Consider the following 18,795-nt stretch of genomic DNA (forward strand, 5'->3'; position numbering starts at 1 on the left):
TTGGGTGTGAGTTTTGTATTATTTATGCTTGGTACATTTGTCATACACACACACACACACATGTAGCCTATATTTATATAGGGCCTAAATTGCTTTAATTGACAGAAGGATGGCTGCCTGGTCGTGCAGTTTGCGCGCTGGACTGTCGTTCGGATTTATCGACGGTCGAGGGTTCAAACCCTTCCCGCTCCCATCCCCCGTCGTCCTGCGGGAGGTTTGGACTAGGAAGTAAACTATCTTCAACTCTGAAGGAACATCCGAAACATGTAAAACATTTTACAAACATTTTTTACAGCACCTGGTCGCAGGGGGCTTCAGAACGAAAAAGCTGGAAGTCACTCTCAAAGGCCGCGGAATACATATTTGAGGCCAAAAGAATATTTGCTGCTGAGGACAGATGTAGATGGCGAAAAGAAAATCTAGATCGACCACCGGCGGAAAATGATAATGCCTGTGCTAGATGTGGCAAAATATATGTAGGTCGCAGCTGGGGTTGCATCGCCAAGGGAAATACTGCAGACTATAAGTCATTGGTTAACATGCATGACTCGTAGGACGTAATCGTCTTCTTCTGTTTTGAAGTAACGTCTGTATTTTATAAGATAAGAAGATAATCTTTGGACTCAAAGACAAGCCTATTATTATTATTACAATTATAATATACATCATAAACTTAGAAATATATATATAGGTCTGTGATGTACATTTGTGTATCTTGTTTGTTTTTAAAGATACAAAAGTAGCTTTAATTCAGGGAGACAACCTTATCAAAATTTTGAAAATTAGAAACAATTCTAGATCTAGATGTAGTTGAAATTCTAGGTCTAGAGACAGAGAGAGTTATAGATCGACTCTATGATAATTATTATCAGTATAGACTACTATAGTAGATCTATATCAGTCTAGACCATATTTTAGACCTAAATAAGGTTTAATGATAGTCTAATCATTAAATGTAAATATTAATATATTATATACATTATCATTTCATTAGGTAATCTACTATCTAGATTTCTTTCTTCTTCATCGTTCTCATTGTTATGTTGGAGTGTTCATATGACTAGACCAATACATGAGATGAACTGCGCAGTGGTTTCCAAATCAGGGAGCTCTCCATATAGTTTTCTTTCTATTGGGGTGATTTGGGGCCAAGGTAATCTAGATAAAAAGATAGATCTAGAATAGATTCTAGATCATAGAGGAGAGTAGTTCAGTAGTCTAAGTACTCTAAGTCTTAGTCTTAGTCTACAATCTATAAAACATAAGTATTATCTACAACTCTATTTATAAGTTAGTATACTAGTAACTATACTAGACTATAGACTAGTATAGACTCAAAACTCTATTCTTTGAGACATTTGACATTATGATCATTTTACTTTAGTCTAGACTTCATTTAATCATTATGATAATCATTACTAAATCCGATTATGATTATTCATTATATTTGATTAGACTTGTCTTAAGACTTAAGTCTTAAGTTAAGTCTTAATTAGTGATTAGTGACAATTAGTCTTTAACTTTAAACTTTTAGTGAAGTTACTCTTAACTCTTAATCTTAGTAATTAGTAATTTAATTAGACATGATTTTGATTACCACATTATTATGATTATGATCATATTATTATTAAATGATATAAATTATACTATAGACGTATAGACTATACTATGACCTATAGCCTATGACTATCATTGACTATGAGTTAACTTAATAGATCTAGAATCTACTTAGTTAACTTACACAACTTAGTAACTGTCGGAGCCATAGTCATGTAATACCCATTTCAGTCATACATAACATTAACATAATAATCATATAATGATTAATGAAAAATCATTAAATATACTATAGGCTACTCTAGTATAAGTCTCATTCAACTCATTGGTAGATCTAGATTTTTTTCTAGATCTAATTTTAATTTAACTCGGACTTGTCTACAGTCAAGTAAAGGCCTAAAGGTAAATAGATCTAGATCTAGTAGTAATATCTAGATTCTATATTATTTTAGAATATTCTAGATCTAGTTACAGTACTAGTGAGTACTACTAGTACTAGATTTACTAGATCTAGACTCTAATCTAAGAACTTAAAACTTTAACTTTCAGTTTGACTTATCAGTCCGATCATTATCTAGATTCTACTAGATCTAGATAGTTTCCCAACACTGTCTTTGTATCTTATAATATCTTTTATATTATTATTACAGATGTATGTTACTTTCTTCTTCTTCTTCATCGTTCTCATTGTTATGTTGGAGTGTTCATATGACTAGACCAATACATGAGATGAACTGCGCAGTGGTTTCCAAATCAGGGAGCTCTCCATATAGTTTTCTTTCTATTGGGGTGATTTGGGGCCAATGTCTTATACGGGCCTCTTGGTAGAGAGAGCAGTTTTGGAGGACGTGGTCGGCATTTTCTGGTGATACTCCACATGGGCAGATTTAACTGGTTCCAATTTTGAGCTTCCGGAACATGTGTTGTCGCATTCTGTTGTGTCCGGTCCTGAGTCGAAAGATTAGACGTTGGTCTTGTCGGGAAAGCTTATAGTAAGCATCATCTTTCTTGTGATTTGGATGGGAGCTCGTCCATTTCTCATTTATTTGAAATTTATTTATTCTTATTTATATGAAAAAGAAGATAAATATAATTTATAATTATGTTTTATGCATTGCATTCTCACACTGTGACTGTCAGTGTTACTCATTACTAATTTATTGTATGAAGTGTATGTAAATTACAATGAATAATTAATAAATTTTAAATAGATCTAATGATAATTTCTCTTAAAATAATAATCTTTTTTGAAGTATTTCAAGTAACATAGAATCTGAATTTTATTTATAATATTATAAGATTTATATGTAAGATATATATACAAGTTTAAGACTGGTTGAGTGTGGACTACTAGACTATTCTAGATCTCTATTCTAATACATACAAGTACAAGTATATAAACCTAATCTAGATCTATTTTAAAATATATGCATCCTCTGTTTGGGATCCTTCAACTTAAAAAAAAAACATTAAGAAACTGGAAAAAATACATCAGTGAGATTTATAACAAACGAATATTCCAATTTGAATTTGATTAGAGTAACACCATTAGTAAAATCACTAAACTTAGAGACACTTCAGTCCAGAAGAATAAAAAGTAAAGTAGCTAAAATAGGCTACATAAAACACTAATCTATAACTTACAAATAGAAAAACAAAACCTAATGAAATACTCAGAAAGACACAAAGATAGAGGCACATTTCTTTTTCCATACACCTGAACAAATTCATACAAGTGCTCCTTCGTCCCTAGTGCTATAAGAGAATGGAATGGGCTGAATCAGTCAGGAAAACCAAAACCAAACTCTTAGCAGAGATTAAGTCATTGATTAACATCACATGAAATGTGTAGGATGCAATTATCTTCTTTTTTTGAAGTAACAGTCATAATATATAAGATAAGACTAGTAACTAGTTAAAGATCTAGATTGACTAGATCTACTAGATCTAAAAAATGTTTTACATGTTTCGGATGTTCCTTCAGGCAGCCATCTAGATCTGTATATCTAGTCCTACTAGAATACTACTCACTGTAGTCTGTAGTCACACTCACCTGTAGTCTGTAGAATGTAGTGTAAGTTGGCGTAACATTATGATTACTAATTAGATCTACTACATAATTAGTATAATTAAATTTAATTATCTAACTGTAGAATAAAATAAATAAAGACTACTAGATCTAGGAGATCTTGATGTAGGTCTAGATCTAACTCTATAATAGAACATCTGAAACATGTAAAACATGTTACAAACAAACAGAATAAAATATTTTAATAATTAGATCTAAAGACTTGTAAGTATTTTATAAATTTACAGACAAACCAAAAAAAAAAAAAAAAGACTACTGGTACTAATTGACTTGTGCTACCCTGATCCTTGTGCCTAGCATTTTAATTAGAGACTTAAACTCTACTTAGTCATTGGTTTTCTCCTTTATGCAGGCAACCCATTTCATGCTCTTATGGGAAGTGCGATCACTTGTATGTATTTGTCCTAGCTAATGAAATAAGAAATGTGCCTTTATCCTTTGTGTCTGAGCATTATATGTTTTTGTATTTGAACGCTATGGTTCAAAAGTGTTTAATGTATTATTGCTAATTACGTCATCTGTCCTGTGGTCACTAAGTTTGGTGATTTTACTAATGGTATTACTCTATTCAAATGGGATTGTTCATTTGTTAAAAACCTCATGTTCTTTTCCAGTTTCTCAATGTTTTCCTAAGATGAGGGTAACCAATCATCACCATCATCATCCCAGTGGCGATATAGCCCTTGGAGAGCCCTGGCCTGCTTTAGCACATCTCTCCATTCTTGTGCTTTACCTCTCCATGCCCGGACTTTTAGCTGTTGTTGATCTGCCTCTATGCCATCAAGCCACAATACTTGTGGTCTGCCTGCCTTTTGGTATTTGCCGGCGAGTAATCTCTGCTCCTCTGTTCTCTGGCATTCTTTTGAATCTGTTCCCTTTTATTTCCGTCACTATGGAGGGGTCTTCATATAGCTGATATATTTCTTGGTAGGTGCAAATCCTCCATCCGGTTTCCTCATGTATGGCACCATAAATTTTTGTGAGGATTTTTCTTTCCCAAATGAAAATATATAGCAGTTCAGTTTTTAGGCAAGCATTTACGTTCACACAAAATATTTTTAAAAATCCATGGTTGTTGCTGATTTAGGCTTTGATTTCTTTTTGTGATGCCTCAAGTTGAAGAGGCATCCATCAGCTTGAAATATTGTGTGCACATCTCTGTTGTGTTGAATGTAGCTCTGGTGATATGAAGGGAGAGTAATCCTTAAAGGATCACGGGCACGACATGGCCTAAATTGTGCCGGTGTGCCAAAAACTCAAAACTCAAACTCAAAATAGTGGAAAAAATGCCTGTAAAATAACACAAAATAGATTTGTATGTGCGTCATATTTTTTCACATATTTTTTCAGACTTAGGTTCACTTAATTTCATTTGCTAAATGTTGACTGGCAAATAGATAGTTATGTAAATATTATTGTATTATTTCAGTAATCGTGATGAGCAAGATATAATAGATCAAAATAATGGAAGAAAAGTCAGCCATAAGGAATTCTCTTAAAAAATTACTGCCTGAAAAGCCTGAAGATTTGCTGTCTATAATATCAGAGAACACAGTGATTGTAAGTCAACTAGTATACTGTTACTGTGATTGAAATACTATAAGTATGTTTCTGTATATATATATATTATTTCTGTCAGATTGTCCAGGAGTACTATTTATAGAAATATAACCCACATTTTTTTTTTAAGCTAAAAAGGTTAAAGATTTTTTTTTTTATAAAATTTTTTTTTTTACCTAATTATTATAAATATGGGCTTATTTTTCTTTATTTTTAGTGCTGTCATATAAAAGTGTTTATTTTTTAAATATTTCTTTTTAAGTACTTTTTATTCAATACTATTTAGTCTTAGCAATATTAAGGAAATTCTGAAGTATGAAAGCAATAGTTTTGTGGAATATACATTTTGATTTTTTTAAATTTAAAAACTAATTTGATCTGCATTGATAATTCAAAATACCAGCTACCCTAATTAAATTGGTATCTTTAATTTAGTTTCTTTCCAGATGTATAGGTTCAAATCCTACTGCTGCCTTATAAATCTTTCACCTTCACCGATCTCTTAGTCTGTTCGCCGTTGGGGTACCACCACACAACATCTTTTAACTGTCTTTCTCCATTCTTCTCTGTCCTTTGCCTTGGATAGAATTTCATTCACTAACAGGTCTTTCCAATTTGATGTTGACTTCCCTTTGCTTTCACTGTCTTCTTCTTCTTCCTGATGCTGTTCCCTGAAGGAAAAGTCGTTGCGAGCCCTGATGAGTTTTTTAATAGAAAAAATATATAGTTCAACCTAACTATTTCAGTAAAAGGATGTTTCTTTAATATACTGTTGTTTTTTTTTAATGTAAAATTATAACTTTTTTTGTTTGCTAGGAAAACTCAGTGCTAAGCCTGATTGATGAAGCTGTACAGAATCTCTATCATGGAAATGACACTAAAGCTTTGGATTTATGTGAACCACTTTTAGACAAAGTTTGGGAAGAGTTAAACACTGGATATTGGAAGGATGTCCCCATGTGCTGGCGACAAGTCTATTCATTAGTATCGGTGATCAAAGCCCTTAGTGAGAGTGCTCTGTTATCAGATTCTTCTAGAAACATTGATCACATGACCATTTTGAAAACATGTGACATGGGTTTACTCATGGGAGCACCTATACTTAATAACATATTGGCCAGAATGTCAAGGGAGTTTCAAGAAGCGTTTGGAATTCTTGGTAAATGGAAAAGAGAGAAAACTGACGAGGACAGCTTGGATTTTACTCAAGAAAAAAAACAAAAATGTGAAGATCCCAAAACTACAAATGACTCATCGGAAAGGAAAGATGAAACTGCCTCTGATTTCATTTCACTTCCTCCTCCAATAAAAACTCAGAAAACTAGAGAAGTACCGCGCTGCTCTTGCCCATCTGTTGAAATGTTTCAGGCAATGTTTCATGACCCTCGACATCCAGTCATCATCACAGATGCTATAGGCTATTGGCCAGCACTGACCACCCGTAAATGGAGCATTGATTACCTGCGCTCAGTTGCGGGCTGCCGAACAGTTCCGGTGGAAATAGGAGCCAGATACACAGAAGACAGCTGGACACAGAAATTGATTACTATCAATGAGCTGATAGATATATACATGAAGAATGCCAACTCAGAGACCAAAGCCTATCTGGCACAGCATCAGCTGTTTGACCAAGTAGGTCACTACTGTTAAACTTTACTTAGAATATGTGTTGTTTTATTAACTCTTTCTCTTAATGTAGTTAGTGTTAAACTTTACATGTTTGTTATATTAATTCATTTTCTAACTCTCTCTCTTTTTGCACCTAGTGTTATATTTTATGTAAAATAAGTGTTGTTTTATTAACCCACTATTTTCTTTGCCTGTGACATTTTACTTTTTGAGACTTTTCCCTTTGCAACTTCTCATGCGACTAAAGAGGCCAATCTTTGATGCACAGCTGCGTTCACTGGTTGGGCATCTGTATATCACCAGGCACTGTTGCACTTTCATTTTTCTTACTACTTCTGGTGTGCTTGCTCTCTGTACCGTATATATATATATATTTGTGCAGCTAGTATTATACTAGAATAAATTTTTGTTTTATTAACTCTCTTTCCATTTGTGTACTTAGTATTTCAATTTACTTAGAATAAGTGTTACTTTATTAACTCTCTCTCTGTCTCTCTTTGTTTTACTATTGAGCTCTTGTCATTAGTTCAACTTTGTAGATACAAAATCTGTCATTGGAGTATCATTATAAAGAAAAGAAAGTGTCCCTCTGACTTGACTTAATCTTTTTGACTCCCAGTGGAGCATAGGGCTGCAGCCTGCAACATTACTTCGCCTTCGAACTCTGTTTTGGATTATTCCACTCAGTTTGGTCCATGTCTATCCTTTCATCTTTGCTTCTTCTTCTATCGATGTCCTCCATGTTTTGCTTTGGTCTCTCATCTACTCTCTTCCCCTATGAGTTCAAGGCTAGAGCTTATTTTGCAATGTTTTCTACTGTTCTCATTGTTTGCCCAAAAATGTCCTTGTAGAAAAGTGTAATCTAATATATAAAGTAGAATGTAAGGAATATGTATGTAGTATGTCCCGCATATAAATCTAAACCGTTTGACCAATCGATAAAACTTTGAACAATAGATTGTAGCGGAGATTGTAGTACTGTGTATGTTTAACGTTCCTTCCACAACTGGAAGGTCCTAAAAATAAAAAAGAAAACTACCTAAATTTATTTCTATTAAAGGACAAAACTTTTTAACAAACCGGGTAAACCCATTTTCACAGTATTTATATTTAATATCAGTATGTCAGCTAAACTGGTAAAACCATTTTCACACTCTACTTCCATTTTCGTGGCAAAATATAAACAAACAAAAAATTATAACATTTGCCATGCCATCTAGATCTAAATCCAATCCACTAGATCAGTACTACCCAAAGAATGGCCTGCAGGCTGCAGGTCATATCCAGCTAGTTTAAAATAAAATTCTTATATCTTTTGTCCTTGTAGAAGTGTTTCCTAGTCATCATACTTAAAAGCTATGTTAATGCCAGTAAAAAGATATGTGAATGGTTAACAGAAAAAAATCCTTTGTGTCCAGGTCTGGGAATTGCGAGATGACATCAGTGTCCCTGTGTACTGTTGCCTTGGAGATGATGAAGATGTAGATATCAATGCATGGTTTGGCCCAGCTGGTACAATTTCACCTTTACACCAGGATCCCAAGCACAACTTCCTTTGCCAGGTTGGTTTGTACTAATTAGTATGTTCATTGATGAGTATGTTCATTGATAAGTACGTTCATCGATGAGTACGTTCATTGGTGAGTACGCTCATTGATGAGTACATTCATTGATGAGTATGTTCATTGATGAGTACGTTCATTGATGAATACGTTCATTGGTGAGTACTATGTTAGACTATTATCATTTCTCAGGACACGGGAGAGAAGTGTAGACAATATATTATTTTCAGCTTATGAGAGAGAAGTGTAGACAATATATTATTTTCAGCTTATGAGAGAGAAGTGTAGAGTATATATTATTTTCAGCTTATGAGAGAGAAGTATAGACAGTATTATATTTCAGCTTATGAGAGAGAAGTATCTAGACAATATTATATTTCAGCTTATGAGAGAGAAGTATCTAGACAATATATTATTTTCAGCTTAAGCTTATAGGAGAGAAGTATCATCATTATATTATTTTCATCATATGGGTTAGACATATAAACATTATATTTTTTCAGTTTATGTGATAGACATATAAACATTTTTTTTTTCAGTTTATGTGATAGATGTATAAACATTTTATTTTTTCAGTTTATGTGATAGATGTATAAACATTATATTTTTTCAGTTTATGTGATAGACATATAAACATTTTATTTTTACAGTTTATGTGATAGACATATAAACATGATATTTTTTCAGTTTATGTGATAGAAGTATAGACATTATATTGTTTTATCTATAGGTTATGGGAGAGAAGCATGTGAGACTTTATTCTGATGAGCACACAGACAGCATGTATCCACATCAAAGTCACTTGCTGCATAACACAAGTCAGATTGACCTGGATCACCCTGACCTTGACCAGTTTCCAAAGTTTTCTAACCTCCCTTGTTTGGAGTGTACCCTCCGGCCTGGAGACATGTTGTACATACCCCCCTACCACTGGCACTATGTTAAGTCACTGTCAGTCAGTTTCTCTGTCAGCTTCTGGTGGCAGTGACTGGCTTACAAATATGTTGTAGATACCTTCATATCACCAGCACTATGTTTAGTCACCATCAGTCAGTTTCTCTGTCAGCTTTTGGTAGCAGTGATTGACTCGACTTATGATATGTTGTAGATACCTTCATATCCCAGGCACTGTACCAGATTATGGGGATTCAAGTGTAACATGACTGGCCTCACTTGTGCCAAATAAGATTATTCATCTTGTTACAAGCAATGAATATTCTTTCAATAAAAAGGCAGCTTTATTGTATAAACTTTTTATTTTAATTTTCATTATTATAATCCCTCTTTTCAGCTTGCAAAGTCTATTACACACGGATATCGAAAACGGCACAAACGATTTTCCTAGAAATGGGACATTTTATATATATATCTTTGGGAAAAGAATTACTAGCTAATTGGCCACACTGGGAAAAACTGGTTTAACCGCTATATATAATTAAAAATAGTAATAATAATTAAATTTGATCTGAAGTTAGGGTTAGTTAAGACATTCTATATCTTGAGCAAACATGTCAGCTGGTATTCCTGTAAGTATTCTTGATTAGAGAGTTAAATAAATAAATAGACTTTTTTTTTCTGCACTGTCTCCTACATCAGGGTCAATAGGCCCATCATCAGAATCTTATTTAGAGTAACCAGGATTTTTTTCTGGGGGGAAGGGATATCAGGGGGGGTAAAAAGATTTCCTTTTTTAAAAAAAATAAAAAAATCTATCATTCATTAGTTATTAAGAGCTAGTTAATCACCTATACAAATATTAGTATAAAGGAGAATTAAAAAAACAACTTTTTGTATGTTACTTGTTTACTTTTTGTATCTATAATGTATTCCATTGTTTTTATAAACTTAATAAAAAGAAAATTTGAAAAGTTGATGTTTTGTTTCTTGAAGTAGCTTAGCGGATAAACTTTTTTTTGTTTCTACTTCAAATATGAATCTATTAACATCAGACTTTTAGTTTAACAATGTGCTTAAGTTAAAACAACATTTTATTTTTGAATGAATCAGTATTGCTTTTAATTGATCTAACAATTATCTTTTTATTCTAAGCCTTTCTTAGCAAAAGATTTTCATCTATGCATTTTGATGATAGACCATTTCTAACAGTTGATGAATCTGGTTAACAATTTGATGTTTAATATTTTACTGTCCATTTTGGCTTCTTTTTTTTTTTTTTTTTTTTTGAAATCTTTTAAATTATTTTTTATTCAGTAGAAGAGATTACATTGCCAAAAACACATAAGACATAACCATAAGTTCCATGTTCTCACCACAATTAAAGTTAACATTGTTCAAAAATTGTTCAAGCTTGATCATTAGCTTGTCTATTTTTCTCGCTGCACTGCATGAATTTTATTCTTTGTCTCTTTTTCTTCTAATCAACTTCTACATTTGTCTTCTTTATGTAGCTGCTTTCATGATCTGATTTGAGTTGATAGCTATAGTATGTTATTTAAGTTATAGTGCAGAAAATACTATCATTTTTTTGTTTGTAGTTTTCTTTTACTAGATCAGCTCCAAGTCTGCAACTCTTTATTTATCACATATTTATTCTGTGCTCCACTATCTCTGCCTGTATATTTGAATTCGATTTCATTTTGGGTACATTCATCAGGCAAATATTCATCAAGCGAATACACTGTTGTTTTTTTTTATGAATTCTTTGTATGATATGTAATATCTATGTCTAAGTTTTCATTTTACATTCGTAAACTTTGACTTTCTTCACCAGTCAACTTGTGCCTTGCTCTTGTACATCTGTTCTAGCTCTTGGCATTCCTTGTTTAAAGTTCATAGTTTCTGATTTCCTAACAAAGTTTTCTTTTAACTTTTTGTTAAACTAAAAGAAGAATTAGTTGTTCATATTAATTTCAACTTGAATCAATCACTTAGTGACATAGTCATGTATCAGGAATAAAAAGCACTACTTTAATCTAATTTCTCCCTATTGTTCATTGTGCTCAAAAAATGTCAAAACCTGACCTTTGATCTGCATTGATTACCAAACAACAGTCCCTTGTCTTATAAATTACAGTCGTTCCTTTAAAAAAAAGTAGACAGTTACATCTTACATGTGTTAATCTACTTGTGAATGTTTTCTTGTTCCCTTATCTTTTAAGGCTAACTTTTTGCTTTATTTCCATTTTTTTAAAATCTGCAGTCAGGAGAGCTTTTAAAGTAGAAAGATATAAAGATATCTCAAAAAAATGTTTCTAAGAATGTAGTACCAGGGTAGCTAAGGGATATTCAATAGTTTCACTACAAATTGAAATGTTTTTAAAATACAACTTTACATCTGGCATCGACTTAGGTTTAATATTTAATTAAAATTGTCAAATGATTATAATAATCTAGTATCCTATAAATTACAGACTTTTCTTCTAAAAAAAAAAAAAAAGGACTCTAGGCAGGGTAAAAATCCCTTATCTGTGTTAAATTTAGTCATGCATATTAATGAGAGACTTAAACTTTGCTAAGTCATTGGCTGATAAATGCAAACTGTTCCGTGTTCTAATGGCACAATGGAGAAGTAAGAGCAACATTCTTTTTGCAGATATTGGACATTTCCCTGTTTCTTTTAAAGAATTTTATTAATTTTTTTTTTCATTTGTAGGCTAAGATATGGTGGTGTTTTTTTACTAAGTTTGTCTAGGACTGCCTCTTTTTTTTTCTCTTATTAAATCATCATTGCTTACTTAGACTTAGATCCTCCCGCGCCGTTCGGCGCATTGGGCGACAAGCTGTCTCCATAAAGATCTGTCATTGGCAATGTCTGAAGCCTCCTCCCACCTGGTGTCCACTGTTCATCATTAGATATGAATATTCAGTTGTAATGAGCCTCACAGCTGTATAGAATCTACAAAAAAAAATCTTATTAGTCAATATTTCTAGATCTAGATAGAAACTAGGTCATTGAAAGTGTTTACTAACTTATTTATTCATATTGTTGTGTGTGCCCCTGCACAACTTTCTAGTCCTATAGATCTAGATTTAATTCCTAGATCACTTTCTTGGTCAAAGCCTTGAAACTAAGGGAAATAATTCTAACAACATTTATTTATAGAATGAAGTCTATCTGAACCGTGATGTCAAGAAAAAAAAGTAGGTCAGTTCAGGTACTCTTTTTGTCAATATGTCACAGGTAATCTAGGGATGGGACTCCAGGATTTATTTTCCAAAACGGCAATTTATACTTGGCCACAGAACCTTCAATTACTGGTTTCGTTTTTTTTGCTTGTATCATCTCCATTGACTGTGAGATGTTTGGGTAAGTTGTTTGCATTCAATTGCCATCACCTCTTCATCAAAACTTAAGAATTTTTACCTACATATATATATATAGAGAGAGAATCTTGATATAGAGACTGTAAGTAGCCTACTGTAGTGTATCTTATCTTATATAATACAGACGTTACTTCAAAAAAGAAGATGATTACGTCCTACGCGTCATGCATTTAGTCATGCATATTAACCAATGACTTAAATTCTGCCAAGTCACTGGTTTTCCTGGCTAGCTCAGGCAACCCATTCCATGCTCTAATAGCACTAGGGAAGAAGGAGTATTTGTACAAATTTGTCCTAGCATATTGCACGAGAAATGTGCCTTTATCTTTGTGTCTTTCTGAGTATTTATTAAATTTTGTTTTTTGTATTTGAAGATTATGGTTCAGTGTTTTATGTATGATTGCTACTTTACTTTTGAGTATAAGTGTTACTTTAAGAAAAAAAACACAGGTTGCAATTAGAAAAAGATTATACTTTATTAATGAAATTTAAGAGGCTTGAAGATGTGTTTTTGATTACTTTAGACAATGGCCTTTAAAATGCTTAATGAGGATTAAAAAAATTTTTTTTTTTTTTTTTTACTTAGGCCTATAATGAAAATATCACTATTTTGTTTTTCACCAATAGGCCTACAGGTTAATTTTTTTTTTCATATTAGATATCATGCCTGGTCATAATTCTACCAAGTTTTATCGCTGTAAGTCTCACGTGGCGCTTACAAAGTGGAAAATGCCATTTAACAAAGAAAATAATGGCCATGGAGTCGCCATTGACAATGTTGGTGATAGTCTTATATATAAAAAAAATTATGAACAAAAAAAAAACAACACGTCAGGTTTTGTAAAGCCTAATATTCTGCATATATTTAAATAGTTTTTTTTATATAATTATTATTTCAAATTCACTAGCTGGAGTCTAAATACCGGTACTGATTTTTCAAAACAAAAAATTTCATAACTTTTGATTACCGGGTACACTTTTTAACTAGTTGGTCAATAGTTGATCATGGGAGATTATTTTGACACCAAGAGGCTCGGTGGCCGAGTGGTAAAGCACTTGACTTTCGAATCCTGGTGTGACGATGCTTTAAAATTTCGGTATCCACCTTGCTCTAATGGGTACCTGACATTGGTTGGGGAAAGGTGAAGGCAGTTGATCTATATTTATTTATCTTATATCATTATGATATACAACTTATGGGCTGGATTGTAAAATAAATGCCCGGGCCCATTTAGACACACAGTCCCCCCCCCCCTCCCCGCATGGACCTATTTTCAAATAAGAAAAATTCATCGAAAAAAAAAAAGAACAGACACATCACATGAATAGATTGAGTTCAACCAATATCAATGAGCAGCCTTTTGCAATGTGGCAAAATTAGGAACAAATTAGTTTTTAAAGTGTTCAGTTCTTACCGTAACTTCAAGATGATTTGACATAGTACCTTCACGAATATTTGCTAAATATTTTTAAACCAGCATTGACCTCTAAATAGAATCGACAAAACTGTGGGAGATGAGTGGACGGAAAATATAGAGGTGCAGATCTAAGAGAAGAAGTGGAGTTGGATTGGTCACACCCTTAGAAAAGATATCAAGAAACAAGATAGACAGGCCTTAGAATGGAACCCCCAGGGAATAAGATGTAGAGGAAGACCAAAAAGAATGTGGTCTCTCAGTATACTAGATGAAGCCGAGAGAACAGGAAAGAGCTGGGAAGCCATTAAATAACTAGCAAGAGACCATAGAGAGTGACATGTTTTCACTGAGGCTCTATGTTTTATGAGGAATGCAAAGAAAAGATGATGATGATTGACCTCTAAAAAATTATAAATTTAAAATAATATCTTGTTTTGTTTTTTTTTGACATTCAGAGCAGTTCTATGGTACATGTGGCTCCACCTATGACTTGATGCAGACGAACACACAGTCTGCTATACTAAAGGTGGACATGCCATCTGACATGAAGATGTATCAGGACCCAACAAGAGATATCAAGTGTGATATTATTTTGACCTTCACCCCTGGCATGAACCTTCTGATTGATCTTTACCTTGTGGATATCATCCCACTATCCAATGACTCAATGCTCAACTGGACTGGAGATATTTGATCAAACAGGAAGAAAATATTTTGGTATGCATTGTTAAAAGACTATTAGTGCAACACAAATACTGAAAGATCAGTTGTTCCCTTTATAGAGTTTTCTTATAAAAACTTTTGGTGTATAGAATCATAATTGCATAAAAAATGTTTTTCTGCTATTCACAGTCTCAATCAGATCTGTTGATTTATTCAACATTTTATTTTCTGTGATTATTTGATTTTTTTTATAAAAGATTAGATCTACTTTATTTAACAGACAGATTTTCCTAGGCATAAGCATCTAAGTGGCTTGAATTTGTCTAGCCTTTAGGCCAAAGTATTTGTAATATTTGCAATTATTACTTTTATCTATTCTTTTTTTTCCTGCCAAGTTCAACACCTTTATCTTATTAGACTTATCATTATCTTATTACATGTCTCTAAATCTATCAACTGCTAAATATATCTTATTCTTATAGCTCTCTACATCCTCATAAGCATTATCTAGCTGTTGGGGCATCACATTTTATAACTAGAAATTTGTGAGTTTTTATATGCAATGAATTAATGAATGTATTGAGATAGCTATAAAACATAACTTTCCTTTCTTTCTATTCAGGTAGCCGTATATGTATGGAGGCCTGGGAATGGGAAGAGAAACATCAACAGGCAGCATATAAACCATTGGTTGTTGAAAGCTTACCTCTCACTTTCCGTTTAGTTAGTGACGGACCCTACGAGGGTCAAGGTTTCAGGGTGCATTTAAATCAGTTTAGACCTTACTGTAAGTCTGACATTTTTAAAAATCATTTCTGTTTACTGACCATATTATGATCCAGGAAATATTTTTTTGGTAGCATTTTAATAATCATGGTCCTATTTTATTGAAAAGACTCAAGGACTGAAATCTTTTCATTTCTTGAGCACGAGCCTAAAGTAACATAAAAGTTGGCAGTTATCATACGCATATTACTACTACCGGGGTAACAACATAATTTTTTCAATGACAAACCACCCAAGTAAACAATAGATGTATCCAGCACAGCTTAATATCTCAAGGGAGACAATTATAAAAAAATGACTTTGTGGGGCCCAGTTACAGTTTTCATTTGTAATGTGGTCCTTGTAGGCAGGGTCGGTCCTAACTATTGCAGGGCCCTAAGCGAAATGGATAGTGCAGACCCAGTCTGGGCAGGGATAACATAATGTCAAAATTCGGATTTTATATTACAAGCTATTGACCATTTCACACAAGTAGTTTCACAATAATAAAATAGCTTTCAGTAAAATATTACTTTGAAGTAATATTAACTGAGGTAAGAATGATGTAAACTTAGCAGTCCCCTAAAAATAAAATTCAGAATGATTCAAATGTCTCTTTACAATGTGTTAACAGATATGCTTTAAGTAAAATATTACTTTGAAGTAATATTAAAATTAACTGAGGTAAGAATGATGTAAACTTAGCAGTCCCCTAAAAATAAAAGCAGAATGTCTCTTTAAAATGTGTTAACAGATATGCTTATTCATTGTCCACCCAGGGCCTTGCTATACAAGAGAGTTCAGGTGTGAGCAGGTACAGCGATGTGTACATGATGATCTGACCTGTGATGGCTGGGATGACTTCTCAGATGAGAGGGTGAATGCCGGCTGTCACCTTTTGACTCCATCAGAAATAGTTAATTTTTAAAAATATAATAAACTAACAATTAAATTTGACCTGGAGTTAGGGCTAGTTCATACATTCTATATCTTGAACACACATGTGTCAGCTGGTATTCCTGCATGTATTCTTGATTAAAGAATTAAATAAATAAATAAATAGAACTGTTTTCTAAGTCTGGGTCTATAGGCCCATCATTAGAATTTTATTTAGAATAACCAGGATTTTCTAGAGGGAAGGGACATCAGGCTTTTATTTTAAAAAAAATAAAAAAATCTATCATTCATAAGTTATTGAGAGCAAGCAAATCCCCTATATGAATATTGGTATAAAGGAGAATTCTCTTAAAAAAAAATTGTTGTTACTTGTTTACTTTTGTATCTATAATGTATTCCATTGTTTTTATAAACTTAATAAAAAGAAAATTTGAAAAGTTGATGTTTTGTTTCTTGAAGTAGCTTAGTGGATACACTTTTTTTTATGTCTCTACTTCAAATATGAATTTATTAAATCAGACTTTTAACAATGGGCTAAAGTAAAAACGACATTTTTGAATGATTCAGTATTTCTTTTAATTGATCTAACAATTATCTTTTTATTCTAAGCCTTTGTTAGCAAAAGATTTTCATCTATGCATTTTGATGATAGAACATTTCTAACAGTTGATGAATCTGGTTAACAATTTGATATATAACACTTTACTGTCCATTTAGCTGTCTGTCACTTTGGATTCATGAACTTAATTATTAGTCTCTTTTTCTTCTAATCAGCTTCTAATTTGTCTTCTTTATGTAGCTACTTTTTATAATCTGAAATGAGTTTATAGCCATGGTATGTTATTAATGTTATAGTGCAGAAAATACTATCATTTTAATTTGTGGTTGGCTTTTGCTAGATCAGCTCCAAGTCTGCAACTCTTTATTTATCTCATATTTATTCTGTGCTCCATTTTCTATACCTGTATGTATGAAGTCGATTTCATTTTGGGTGCATTCATCAGGAAAATGCAATATTTTTTTAAAATGAATTTTATGACAAGTAATATCTACGGTATGTCTAAGTATTTCATTTTACATTAGTAAACTTTTACTTTCTTCTAGTAAACTTTGACTTTCTTCTAGTATCTAGTAAACTTTGACTTTCTTCTAGTAAACTTTGACTTTCTTTTAGTAAACTTTGACTTTCTTCTAGTAAACTTTGACTTTCTTCATCAGCTCAACTTGTGCTTTACTCTTGTACATCTGTTGTAGCGCTTGGCTTTCCTTGATTAAAGTTCATAGTTTTCTTTTCACTTTTTGTTAAACCAAAGAATTATTAGTTCTTCATGTTAATTTTAACTTCTTCCTCGTTCTCATTTTTATGTTGGAGCATTTAGATGACTAGACCAATATATGAGGTGAACTGCGCAGTGGTTTCCAAATCAGGGAGCTCTCCATATAGTTTTCTTTCTATTGGGTGTTGTGGGGCCAGTGTCTTGTACGGGCCTAATGGTAAAAACAGTTTTGATAGACATGGTCAGCATTTTCTGGTGACACTCCACATGGGCATATTTCACTAGTTCCAATTTTGAGCTTCCAGAACATATGTTGTCTCACTTTGTTGTGTCTGGTCCTGAGTCGAAAGATTTGACGTTGATCTTGTCGGGATAGCTTATAACAGGCATCATCTTTCTTGTAGTTTAGATGAGAGCTTTCCATTTCTCATCTGTGTTGGAGTTAATTTCAACTTGAATCAATCACTTACTGACATAGTCATGCATCAGAAATGAATGGCACTACTTTAATCTAATCATCAATCACTTAGTGACATAGTCATGTATCAGGAATTAAAAGCACTACTTTAATCTAATCATCAATCACTTAGTGACATAGTCATGTATCAGGAATGAAAAGCACTACTTTAATCATCAATCACTTAGTGACATAGTCATGTATCAGGAATAAAATGGACTATTTTAATCTAATTTCTCCCTAATGTTCATTGTGCTAAAAAAAAAGGACAAAAACCTGACCTATGACCTGCATTGATTACCAAACAAAAGTCTCTTGTCTTATAAGTTACGGTCATTCTTTAAAAAAAAGAAGATAGTTAGGGCCTACATCTTATATATACATGTGTTAATCTACTTATGTATGTTTTCTTGTAAATAAAAGTAAAGTTCCCCTCTCAGATTGTGCGGTCTATAGGGCAGATGATGTAAAGGTCATCTGTTACTGTGGCCTACTGTTTACGAGGTGTCATGTGGCTAGCACAAGGACCAACCGCCTTTACTTTCCCCAACTAATGTTAGGTGCCCATTAAAGCTGGGTGGACTCAGAGGCACCCAAAGATCTAGTTGCATATAAATTACCGGTACAGACTTTTCTT

The 18,795-nt window shown here is 32.9% G+C and overlaps 2 protein-coding genes across 6 annotated transcripts; both read left to right on the top strand.

Moving 5' to 3' along the window:
- The first annotated feature begins 795 nt into the window (after positions 1 to 795).
- Positions 796 to 10,209, top strand: LOC106058226 (bifunctional peptidase and arginyl-hydroxylase JMJD5-like). Of its 5 annotated transcripts, none has more exons than XM_013215603.2 (6): positions 796 to 955; positions 1,853 to 1,959; positions 5,076 to 5,206; positions 6,023 to 6,838; positions 8,254 to 8,397; positions 9,128 to 10,208. In XM_013215603.2, exons 3-6 carry the CDS (start codon positions 5,111 to 5,113, stop codon positions 9,383 to 9,385), a joined length of 1,314 nt encoding a protein of 437 aa, XP_013071057.2. In that variant the 5' UTR covers positions 796 to 955; positions 1,853 to 1,959; positions 5,076 to 5,110; the 3' UTR covers positions 9,386 to 10,208. The 5 variants fall into 5 exon arrangements, with proteins under 5 accessions (XP_013071057.2, XP_055892575.1, XP_055892576.1 ...); XM_056036601.1 differs by having other exon boundaries at positions 807 to 929; XM_056036600.1 differs by lacking the exon at positions 1,853 to 1,959 and having other exon boundaries at positions 9,128 to 10,209.
- Positions 10,210 to 12,289: 2,080 nt separating this feature from the next.
- On the top strand, positions 12,290 to 16,771 carry LOC106058224 (uncharacterized). Its single transcript, XM_056035040.1, has 4 exons — positions 12,290 to 12,664; positions 14,555 to 14,816; positions 15,385 to 15,549; positions 16,307 to 16,771. The coding sequence occupies exons 2-4, from the start codon at positions 14,759 to 14,761 to the stop codon at positions 16,453 to 16,455; spliced, it is 372 nt and encodes a 123-aa protein (XP_055891015.1). The 5' UTR covers positions 12,290 to 12,664; positions 14,555 to 14,758; the 3' UTR covers positions 16,456 to 16,771.
- Positions 16,772 to 18,795: the final 2,024 nt, after the last annotated feature.

This window comes from Biomphalaria glabrata, chromosome 7 (assembly GCF_947242115.1).
Source record: "Biomphalaria glabrata chromosome 7, xgBioGlab47.1, whole genome shotgun sequence".
Taxonomy (NCBI): Eukaryota; Metazoa; Mollusca; class Gastropoda; family Planorbidae; genus Biomphalaria; species Biomphalaria glabrata.

Coding starts and splice junctions, on each gene's coding strand:
- LOC106058226 (XM_056036600.1), top strand. CDS start 5,111: ATGGAAGAAAAGTCAGCCATAAGGAATTCTCTTAAAAAATTACTGCCT. Junction 5,207..6,022: donor TATCAGAGAACACAGTGATT/GTAAGTCAACTA, acceptor TTTGTTTGCTAG/GAAAACTCAGTGCTAAGCCT. Junction 6,839..8,253: donor AGCATCAGCTGTTTGACCAA/GTAGGTCACTAC, acceptor CTTTGTGTCCAG/GTCTGGGAATTGCGAGATGA.
- LOC106058224 (XM_056035040.1), top strand. CDS start 14,759: ATGACTCAATGCTCAACTGGACTGGAGATATTTGATCAAACAGGAAGA. Junction 14,817..15,384: donor AACAGGAAGAAAATATTTTG/GTATGCATTGTT, acceptor CTTTCTATTCAG/GTAGCCGTATATGTATGGAG. Junction 15,550..16,306: donor AAATCAGTTTAGACCTTACT/GTAAGTCTGACA, acceptor TTGTCCACCCAG/GGCCTTGCTATACAAGAGAG.